General features: G+C 37.5%; 1 protein-coding gene across 3 annotated transcripts in view; it reads right to left on the reverse strand.

Annotated features, from left to right (window-relative positions):
- Positions 1-12,114, reverse strand: part of KDM2A (lysine demethylase 2A) — a 112,945-nt gene that overhangs the window by 25,432 nt on the left and 75,399 nt on the right. For 2 of the 3 annotated variants that reach the window (XM_069471763.1, XM_069471764.1), the window contains exons 6-11: positions 8,477-8,655; positions 7,113-7,219; positions 6,650-6,743; positions 4,961-5,114; positions 3,745-3,860; positions 214-340 (exon numbers count right to left, since the gene is read on the reverse strand). In XM_069471763.1, coding sequence (XP_069327864.1) covers positions 214-340; positions 3,745-3,860; positions 4,961-5,114; positions 6,650-6,743; positions 7,113-7,219; positions 8,477-8,655 — 777 coding nt within the window. The remainder of the gene's footprint in view (positions 1-213; positions 341-3,744; positions 3,861-4,960; positions 5,115-6,649; positions 6,744-7,112; positions 7,220-8,476; positions 8,656-12,114) is intronic. The other variant, XM_069471762.1, reaches the window with a different exon arrangement.

Genomic DNA, 12,114 nt, shown 5'->3' on the forward strand with positions numbered 1-12,114 from the left:
TTTGTGCTTTAGGATTTGCCTTTTACTGCATAACTTTACCCATAGTTTATATTCTCATTTGAAAATAAATGCTCACCCAATATGTGAAAGCACCCTAAGCACCCCTTAGGACTGAGGGTGACTCTAGCTCTGGGTGACAGCAAGAGACTTTGTCTCAAAAAAGAAAAAAAAAAAACCAAAACACAAAAAAGTTTATACAGGCAGAAAACTTACCCATGCTGAGGGATTCTTTCTGAAATTCCTTAGTTAAGTGGGAGCGGTTGGTTATACAGTACACATAGCGCTCCAACACATACCAACACATCTCATAGTAGAATGGATATCGAAACTTATTTGGAACCTACACAGAAATACAATAATAAGAAAAGCAAAGTGATGACAATTTTCAAGGAAAAAGAGTACAAAAAACTGAATTATTACAGTCATTAACCCAGGAAGAACTCTCACCCGTCAACCTGCAAACCCAGATTGGCATATGAAGCAAGAACTTAAGTTGATCTGTTAATTCAGAAAATGTTGGTCTTGGGAAACAATCGCTAAAGACAATGGGTACTTGAAAAGACCATTTAGAACCACCAATGAGTGGGAAAGCATCAAAAAGAAATTTTCGGTTTTGGGATAAAAAGTAAAATGTTACAGAAAGACACAAATTACTTAAGGACATTATTTTAGGGTTCTTGGATACAAAGGCATGCCAAGCACTCTTGCTATATACTATAGCTTTACTCTGAATCAGAAGGCCATGGAACAAAGAATCTAATGGAAAAACAGGACATGAGATGAAGTTGCATGTTCATATAATGTCATTACATATATTAAAGTATGACTGATTAGAGACTCATTCTCAAGCTGTGTCTAGTTTAGGACATAAGACTGGTACTTTCCCCACCATCAGCTCTCAGTTTGCCTCCCTCATACTTTGTACTTTGCCAAGATGGTATGTCTAAAAATCAAATTAATGTTCCATATGGCCTAATCAACCACTGTCTTTAGTTTTCTTTCCATTCTCTTCCAAAAGTAATATGAGTTTTCTTTCTATTCTCCCACAAATAGCACTTTTATTATTTTTTCAGCTGGATAATACTAAAAAGACACATCCTTTAGATCTGCCATACTCAAGGAAAATCAGCATGGACTAATCAGTTACAAAAATCAATAATGGAGACTATCCTAAATATATTTTGCCCCCTTCTTTTAGAGAGGCCATCTTTCAAAAGAAGAAGCCAAACAATACTTTCAAGATCATTGTGAACATGCAACTCCTGAGACTGTTCCCATCCTGAAGAGATGACCTCATCTACCCCTTTTTAAAAGCACTGTATCAGGTTGTTTTCCTGAATCAAGGAGAACCGCATAAGACTCCCCTTTCAAAAGCCTTCGCAAGGTCATAGGGCATCATTAAGGAATGAGGAGATCATTTCCTCATTGCGAGGATAGAGAGGCATATTTTTCATAGTCAGCCCTAATTAGTTTTCCAATGTAGAGTAGCCAGACCCTGAATCTGGGTCTCTTATGTGGCTATAGCTTTAACAACTAGAAGGGTTATTCCCTTACTTAAAAGTCAAGTAAGGCCAGTGCAGTGGCTCACGCCTGCAAGCCCAGCATTTTGGGGGACCAAGGCGGGATCTGTACCAAAAAAAAAAAAAAAATTAAAAAATTAGCTGGTCATGGTGGCCCGTGTCTATAGTCGTGGCTACTCTGGAGGCTGAAGCAGGAGGATTGCTTGGGCTCAGTAGTTCGAGGTTACAGTGAGCTATGATCAGGCCACTGCACTCACTCCAGTCCAAGTGACAGAGCAAGCCCTCATTTCTAAAAAAAAATACAAACAAATAAATAAATAAACAAGAAGGTAGAAAAGAAGGAAATAAAAAAGGGATGAAAATATAAAATAATGGCAGTAAAATTTTGAGTTTTTACTTATAACTCATGAGACTGTATTAATAACAGCCAAGATATCACACACCTAACCTGCCCTCATTACATTTTACCTATGCTGCCAAAAAGCACAGAGCATATCAATTTCTAAGACTTGGTTAGAATTTTTTTTGAAAGATTTTTAATAAATCCTCATTACAAAATTACTGAGCCTTTAAGCACTATCAGAATAATTACCAACACTTAAGTTCAAATAGTAAATTTCTATACTGGTATGGCAAAAGTAATCAAAACATTGCCTTATTTACAACATGCTTTATATTTCTTTTTGCAAAACATTCTGTATATATTCTCTTTTAAATTAAACTTTGTAAGTTTATAGAGATTAGTAATATATTAAATGGATGGCAGGTTGGTATTGGCACATAAAAGGGTGGTTATGGAAAGCAATAAAAAAATTGCTGTGTGTACATATGTAGGGGACCCAATGAAATTTTATAGCAAAACAGAAAGATTCCTTATTTGGAAAGAAATAATTAAACCATACAAAAAAAAAAAAAAAAGAAAAATATGGTTAGGGTTTACTGAAATTTGACATTTTCTTGTCTCTCTCTTTTTTTTTTTTGGAGACAGTCTTTCTTTGTTGCCAGAGCTAGAGAGCCATGGTGTCAGCCTAGCTCACAGCAACCTCAAATTCCTGATCTCAAGTGATCCTCCTGCCTCAGCCTCCCAAGTAGCTGGGACTATGTGTATGCATCACCATGCCCGGCTAATTTTTTCTATTTTTAGTAGAGATGGGGTCTCCCTCTTGTTCAGGCTGGTCTCAAACTCCTGACCTCAAGCAATCCTCTTGCCTTGGCCTTCCGGAGTGTTAGGATTACAGGCGTCAGCCACTGTGCCTGGCCTGAAATTTGACACTTTCTAATAAATAAAGTCTAGGAATTAGGTATATCAGGATCATTTATTATTAGTCTAAGCATTTGCAGGAAACTTTTTGGAGATAAGGTGCTTATTTTATTTATGTTACTGAATATGTATTTCTTCTTCCTTCTGTGAAACTGAACCAATTAAGCCCTGGGTATCTTTAGCCACAAAAGAGGAATGTATTCAAAAAACTAATTTTCAGACTGAATTTTATAACAGGTGGGTAGAGTTACCTCCTAAGATAAATTAAACAAGAATATTTTACTATAAAATTATATATATTTTTCTTGTTTGAAGCATTTTACCTATTTTTGCAGATATACTTTTATTATAAGGTCAAACTTACTAAACTATTATCCTTTATAGTTTCATTACTTTACTCTTAACAGAAAAGCAGAAATTCACTGTTATAAAATATTTTGGAAAAGCAGTGTTTCTTCTCTTAATTCTATTAATAGGGCAATTCCTGTAACTCCAACAGTATCAATTTTGTATATCAGGTGATATGTAGCTCCTAAACCAAACTAAATTTTCAAAATAGGCACCATAATGATTCACTGACCATAATCACAGTAATCAGAGTAAAAAAAAGACACACGAATTTAAAGTTGTTAAACCTGAGTTGATAAACTCCATTATACCAAATTCTTCTATGAGAACAAAAATGAAAAACATGGCTCAAAAAATTACCAGATGTCCATTTTTGGCCCTATAAAAACCCAAGATACTAAGAACCTTAAAGAATTAGAGTCTCCCAAACCAAGCATGTAAATCCTTTTAAGAAAAATAAAAAATTTTATATTTCTCTGTTTCCAAAAATGTCAACACTGTATGTTAACTTAAAGAAAAACTGAAGTTTTGACAAACTATCAATGAATTACTTGCAACATCTGTCTTAAATGCAGTAAACCTCTTCACATTCAATTGTTACATAAAATTACTTACCCGTGTCCTATCTTCAATGTTGTATATTTTTAATTGCATGGGGATGTTGAAGCTATGCAAAAAATTACCTCCAAACACTAACGTGTCTGTAGGAGTATACACAGCATGAATCCAGCCTAGAAGAAAGGGAATGGAGGGCAGTGGCTGAAAGCACACATTACAATAAGGCTCTCTCAGTATAAGACCCTATATCACACTCTTCACTCTGATTCTGCTACATAGTGGTTGGTCAAATTAATCTCTCACAGCCTCAATTTCCTTTTTAAAACCAAGATAAATTATATCTCATATTGTCGTTGGTGAGCATTAAATGAGAGATACATGTAAAGTGTTTAGCACTTAATAAACTTTTAATAAATGCTACCATTTACTGGAGCACCAACTATGAGCCAGCTCTGTACAAGATAGTTTACATGTATCCTCATTTACTCCTCACAACAAAATGAGACACTGATTTAAATATTTGAGTAAAGTGGTATCTAGCAGGTAAATGTATCATCAGAATTCTAATACAGGTCTGTGACTCCAAAATCTGTGAGTTTTTTTTTTTTGGAAACAGGGTCTGTTGTCCTATCTAGAGCACAGTGGTGTTGTCACAACTCACTAACTCCTGGGCTCAAGTGATCCTCCTGCCTCAGTCTCCTGAGTAGCTGGGATTACAGGCATGTGCCACCATGCCCGGCTAATTTTCTTTTCTATTTTTTGTAGAGCCAGAGTCTCATTATGCTGCTCAGGCTGGTATGGAACTCCTGGACTCAAGCGATCCTCCCATCTCGGCTTCCCAAAATGCTGGGATGACAGGCATGAGCCACTGTGCCCTGCCACGTGCTCTTCCATAAGCACTTATTTTGGAACTAATGACTTGATCAAAAATATTCCTGATTCAGCAGTCTAGCCTTCACAGCCATTCCCTAGAAGGTAGCTCTTCATCTCAGTAGGTCATATATCACCTGCAGAACAGGTCCTATCCATAGACATTCTGAATTACTAAAGCTAATGTGGGGCCCAAATGTGTAGAACTGAAAAGCCTTTGCTGGCAATTCAGATACTTCTTTATTGGAAAAACCACTGCTTTTAAAAATACTCTATAATGACAGGAAAAGACACCATTGTTTTTTCTCCACCCAGCATCATAACCACTCTTGGTGGTAATTCATTAATTTCTTTTTAAGAAAAGGAAGTGGCTAAACAACCCACTTTTCCCCATTTCGCTTACCTGAGGGAATGACGAAGGTATAGCCCTGCTTGAGCTCAATGCGCTGGCAATCTGACACCCGGTCACCCAGAAAGATGTCTCCCTGTTTCCCTGACAGCAGCCAATTCTCGTACAGCTCCAGGTTGTGGGCTGTAGGGGGGATGAGCCAGAAGACCTGTGAGTTAAAAAACTTCAGTCTGTTAACAGCCATTGACATGACCCAGTCATCTCCCTCAACTGATAAACAGGTACAAAGTTAAGACTACCAGGTAGAAGACAGACTAGCAATTCTCCCAGCCTATAGAACTTGACTATTTGGGAAACTCTAGAAGTCCCAGGGAAGTAGATCTTTCTTGTTCTCTACTTGATCAAACAGCATTAGGGCTTCCCTGGGGTTTGACTGCAGAACCCAGAACCCATCCAGGACTCAGAGAGAAGAGGGGCATTTGGTTCATTACCTAGGTAGTCCTTTGTACACCCCTGACTGACTTCTAGGGTCCTAAAAAGCACAGTCAGTTGGGTACCGTATCTTCAAAAGACTGGTCCGGGTTGCTCTGTTCCCAAGGTAATAATTAAGACCAACAGGACTTAAACGTATCTAAAGTAAACAACATGATTTTTTGGATTTGGAGGTATGGTCATTCTAGAGTAAGACTTCACATTTTACAAAGTATTATCTGTTTTCATTCTAGTTCTTTTTTTTTTTTTTTTTTTTTTGAGACAGAGTCTCACTCTGTTGCCCAGGCTAGAGTGAGTGCCGTGGCGTTAGCCTAGCTCATAGCAACCTCAAACTCCTGAGCTCAAGCGATCCTCCTGTCTCAGCCTCTCGAGTAGCTGGGACTACAGGCATGCACCACCATGCCCGGCTAATTTTTTCTATATATATTTTTAGCTGTCCATATAATTTCTTTCTATTTTTAGTAGAGATGGGGTCTCGCTCTTGCTCAGGCTGGTCTCGAACTCCTGAGCTCAAACGATCCGCCCACCTCGGCCTCCCAGAGTGCTAGGATTACAGGCGTGAGCCACCGCGCCCGGCCATGTTTTCATTCTAGTTCTAACTTTTCACTCACAAATGAATACACTCTAGTAAAGGAAAAAAGGGTAACAATAGAGTATAATACTATACACCTCTGGTATTATTTCTAGATTTCCATTCTTATGTAGCATTCAGAAATATTCTGACAAGCTGGAATGTAATTCTTTATGAATGAGGACAGTCCTCCAAAACATATTTATATTTACATCCTCAAAAAGGACCCAAGGTTTCCTTTGGTCACATTTGAGACCAATGCCTCCATAACAGGAGAAGTTCGTTTGGATTTTAATTCGCTGATTTCATTGTCAATCTATCTAAATTTTATGTTCTTTTCCAACATGTTACTACATTTCCAAGTACAGGAATTATCTTGTCCTCCTAAAATCACTTTCTTGGCTTCATTTGGGGAACTCTGTTTTGCGAATCTAGAAATACGACTGTTGAGACTTACTAAGTACTATGCCAATATTGGTGTAATGACAGTGGACTAGATGAATACTAATTCCTACTGAATACTAGCCAAGAAGGTCAAGTTAATTTACATTTCTTTCCAGATACGAATAGGGACAATTTCCTAACAGATTCATTTCCAGTGTATATTAACCATACATGAACCAAAGCAAAGTCATATAACCAACTTCAGATTCCAACCCCTATCACAACTATGACCGTACCTTTCCCCCTTGATGGATGTGATACCAAACAGAGGTACCACCAAAGTCCACATGGAAGTCAGTATAGCAGCCTCGAACACTCATTAGACAGTACCTGACCCAAAAAAAGCAGCAGCATTAGTGTACTGATGAAAAAAAGAGGACCTGTCCCACCGAAATGCTACACTCTCCCCTTGTGTACTCCCTCAACCTTTCACCTAATCAACTCCTGATAGGTGAGAGGAATGCAATTTCAAGTCATCACATTATCAGAGGTTATAGGTTTTTTTTTTCCTTTAATCATGTGATTATATGCTATGTTCACACACACTCTTCCTTTTGGAATTGCAAAGTCTACTCTTTAAATAATTCATCTTTTTGATCATTCAGCACATAGAACAAAGCTCGTAAGAGAGGAACCATTCCTTACTATCACTTTGGTCTTCTATGGCACATTGAGGAAAATGCAGGGTACGTCACTTACTTCTGAACTTTAGGGTACTGCATCTCCAAGATGGCATTTGTTGATTCAGTCTGACTTTCCTTCAAGTGCCTTGGCCACATGTTGTCTACCCAGTCAATGAAATCCACCTTTAAAATGGAGGAAACATTTAGGCTCGAAAGGAAGGGTTGGGGTTAAAGAGAATTTTAAAGTTAAGAAAAATAGAATTTTGTGAAATATACGTTAAAAGACTATAATTTAATTATAATCAAATTAAAACAATCTGTTGGTGAATCTTAGGGTCACTAGGCAAACATTCTAGAAATAATTATTAAATAAGAATAAAGACTAATGGTTCCATCACCATAATTGTAATCAGTATTAATAAAAAATGGGGTCATTAAATGATATAGTAGTGTCCAAATATTCTCTTCTATGTCAACTGGCATAATTTACTGTATTTTTTGGTCTAATAAAAGGTGCTATCTGAAAGGTAGCTGTAAACTCACCAAAAGAAATACCACTGTGAGAGCAGCTAAGATGCCAAAAGTTAAACAAACAAAAACCAAAAAAGAAATAAATCCAATATGGATTTGTAGTCTCACATAGGCTATGTATTATAGAAACTACTAGGTTAGGAATCAGAAACTCCATGTCTTTCATGTTTTTGAAAGATTATGCAAGGCCCTGGAACTCATCTATAAAACTAAGATAATTACCTCAAAGGTAAGTTGTACAGATTAAATGTAAATACATGTTAAAATTTCCAAAATAATGTTATCAAAGTTTAGGAATCTGTTTTAAATAATACTTGCTGAAAAAAAAGTGAATGCAGTATGAAACTATTTTAACATTTTACACTAAACCATAGCATGTCCTGTACCTTCAAGTGTCTGTACCCAACCACTGAACTCCAGGTAGGTAAAGAAACAGCTCCAGGTAGATAAAGTGTGAGAGCAAAACAACATGAATTCAGCACAGTGTTGATGTCATAACTAACTAACTTACAGTTGTAAAAAACATGTATCTGGTAAGCTTTATAACAACATCTATATATTTGATCATTTATTTCCATTACAGTGTGTAGCTAGACAAATACATACAATCTGTGCATTATATAAGGCAGTTGTCCTGTGGACACCCAGATGTTAACTGTGGGAGAGTATTTAGAAAGGATCATCAATGACATGGAAGAAATAAGCAAAATGAGGAGCAACTATTAAGGTTAACTTGCTACATCATCTCAAAGAAAATGCAGAGTCTTCTAGAAATACAAATTATTCTTATCAAATAGTCTTGTTTACCTTCAGCTTAATCTTGGTATGTGCAGAAATTTATAAATTCTCCCAGTATAAAAATAACTCTTTTGGTGACAATGACAACATGGAGAAAATGATTAGACTAACCGTGGAGGGCCTCTGCACCATGTTCTCCAGCCTGGTATGGCTAAATTCTAGGCTGATGACATTATAGAGTTTCTCTCGCTCCTCCTCTGGGGTCTCATAGTAGCGTGTCCACTGAGCCATGGTCATTTCAATGCCTTTCTGTGTGTTCACATCCATGACATCCACCATGCGACGACTCCCTGCCATGAAAGATGCATCGATCATCTCTGGCGAGCCACTAAATCCTTAAATATATTAGGAATATAAAACACAGGGGAAAGAAACAAACTCCCCTTTCTTATTTTTAGTAATAGACAAGGAGAAAGTTCTCACTCAACATGGGTAATATCACAGAAAATGGGAAAGACAACAGGAAATGTGAAAAACAAAATCACTCCCTATGGCCTATTTTTTTTTTTAAATTTTTCTTTTTCTTTTTGTTTCTCACAGCTTTCCATTGGCCAGCCTACAGCTGGTTTACTACAATGTCAGTTGTTGAATCTTTTATTTGATATCTCACTTAATCTTAACAATTCTAAATGCTAAGTACTAATCTCCATTTCATACATGAGAAAATATGTGTTAGGTAACTTGCAAGACAAAGCAGGACAAGAACCCAGGAAGCCTAATTCTAGAGTCAATGCTCTAATCCGCTGAGCTATACTGCTTTGATGCAGGTCTGAAGATCGACCTAATCTATCCCATAATTTAAATAGATCTACTAGTTAGTGGGTAGTAGACTGAATGTGAATTTATCCACTCTTGATCCATAGGGTTATTTACCTAGGTTATTTAGCTAGTTGTTATCAAATAAATCATTCCTTGATCCATAGGGTTATTTCCCAAACCTGTTCATAATTATTTCTAATATAAAAGCCTCCTTTCATTCATTCCACAAATATTTACAGAATGATAAAGACACCATGATGGACACAAATATTTATAACAGAGTCTCAACTAACTATAGTAAGTACAACAAAATGCAGAATGCCACAAGAGTTAGCATAAAATAGTAGTAGGACAGGACAATAGCTTTGAAGCCAAAGAGACCTAAGTTTAAATCTTAGCTCTAATACTACTTGGGCAGGTTATGTAACTTCTCTGAATCTTAATATCTTCTTGAGGGTTAGTATTACATTGTGGGCCGCTGGGAAGATTTAAAGTCAATGAAGTAAAATGTTCAGCACAAAGCTGGTCCTCAATTGCACAGCGGAAACAAAAAGAGAATATTATATTTTCATTACGCCAATCAGAAAAGGCTTTAGGAGAAACAGGGGGAAGAATAAATAGAATTCCGAAAAGAATCAACAGGGACAATTCCAAGAAGAGGCAACAGCATAAGCTAAAAGATTCAGAAAATGATGATCAAGGGTGGGAGAGAGAGAATAAAAAAGCTGTCAATACTGTCTGACTTGTACGACTGATGAACACCTACTATACACCTGGTCTTGTGGATATAACAGGTATTATCAGAACCTGATCCCTTGCCTTCAAGGAATTTACAGTCTAGTAAAGAGATGAGATAATCATCAAGAGGAGAATACTGCCACAGTGAAGTGCACAGGGCAGAATATACATAAAAATGTAACTGATGGCCGGGCACGGTGGCTCACGCCTATAATCCTAGCACCTGGGAGGCTGAGGCAGTCGGATCATTTGAGCTCAGGAGTTCGAGACCAGCCTGAGCAAGAGCGAGACCCTCGTCTCAATAAATAAATAAATAAATAACTGATGATGTAGGGCAATGGACTGAACATATCTTTCATATTTTGGAAAAAAAAGTGAATGCCAACTCCAAACTGCCATAAGATACTACTTCATACCCACTAGGATGGCTATTACTTAAAAATTGGAAAATAACAAGTGCTGGCAAGGATGCAGAGAAATTGGGACCCTCATACATTACTGGTGTAAATGTAAAATGGTGCAGATGCTATGAAAATCAGGTTGGCAGTTCCTCAATAAATTAAACAGAATAACCACATGACTCAGCAATTCCACTCCTAGGTATATATCTAAAACAGGTGTTCAAACAAAAGCTTGTACATGAATATTCAAGGTAGCACTATTCACAACAGCCGAAGGCAAAAATAGATCAAAGTATATCACTAGATGAACAGATAAATAAAATGTGGTCTATCCATACAAAGAAATATTATTCAGCCATAAAAAGGAATGAAGTTCTATAGTAATACACGATATAAGGGTTAACCTTGAAAACATGCTATATGAAAGAAGCCATACACAAAAGGCTACATATTATACAATTCCGTTTATATGAAATATACACATTAGACAGAAAGTAGATGAGTTGTTGCCGGGGATAAGGGGAGGAAGGAATGGGAATGATTACTTAATGGGTATGGAGTTTCTGTTGGGGTGATGAAAAAATTCTAGAACCAGATAGTTCTAGAATTGTTGGTGATGGCTGGTTACTGTAAGTACACATAATGCCGCTGAATTATATACTTTTAATATGGTAAATTACATAGTATCTGTATTTAACCACAATTTTAAAAACTAAAAATAAAAATGAATGGTTTCCTTCAAGAATGTAGAACAAAGCAAAATTCTATTCTTCTTCTTCTTCTTTTTTTTTTTTAAAGAGACAGGGTCTTGCTACTGCTCTGTCGCCAGGCTGGAGGGCAGTGGCATGGATCATAGCTCACTGCAACCTTAAACTCCTGGGCTTAAGCAATCCTCCTGCCTCAGCTTCTCAAGTAGCTGGGACTAGAGGCAGACACCACCACGGATGGCTAATTTTTAAATTTTTTGTAGCCATGGGGTCTTGCTAGGTTGCTCAGGCTGGTCTTGAACTCCTGGGCTCAAGCAATTCTCCCACCTCATCCTCCCAAAGTGTGGGGTCACAGGCATGAGCCACCATGTCCAACCTCAAAGCACCATTCTTCTAATGCTACCAGAATACTAAGTACAGGCATGCCTCAGAAATATTGTGGGTTTAGTTCCAGAACATAGCAACAAAGCAAATACTGCAATAAAATTACACTAATTTTTTGGTTTCCTAGTGCATATAAAAATTATGTTTGCACTATGCTGTAGTCTATTATGTATACAATAGTATTATATCTAAAAATGGACATACCATAATTAAAAAATACTTTATTGTTAAAAAATGCTAATGATCATCTGACCCTTCAGTAAGTTATAATCTTTTTGCTACTAGAAAGGGTCTTGCCTCGATGTGGCTGCTGAAGGTTGGGGTGGCTGTGACTTTTTTTTTTTTCTTTTTTTTGAGACAGAGTGTCGTTTTGTTGCCCTGGCTAGAGTGAGTGCCGTGGCGTTAGCCTAGCTCACAGCAACCTCAAACTCCTGGGCTTAAGCGATCCTCCTGCCTCAGCCTCCCGAGTAGCTGGGACTACAGGCATGCGCCACCATGCCTGGCTAATTTTTTCTATATATATTTTAGTTGGCCAGATAATTTCTTTCTATTTTTATTAGACACGGGGTCTCACTCTTGCTCAGGCTGGTCTCGAACTCCTGACCTCAAGCGATCCACCCGCCTCGGCCTCTCAGAGTGCTAGGATTACAGGCGTGAGCCATTGCGCCCGGTTGACAATTTCTTAAAATAAGACAATAAGGCCCACCCCATTGACTCTTCCTTTCATGAAAGATTTCTCTGTAGCATGTTTGACAGCTGT

The sequence above is a fragment of the Eulemur rufifrons genome, chromosome 6 (genome assembly GCF_041146395.1).
Source record: "Eulemur rufifrons isolate Redbay chromosome 6, OSU_ERuf_1, whole genome shotgun sequence".
Classification (NCBI taxonomy): Eukaryota; Metazoa; Chordata; class Mammalia; order Primates; family Lemuridae; genus Eulemur; species Eulemur rufifrons.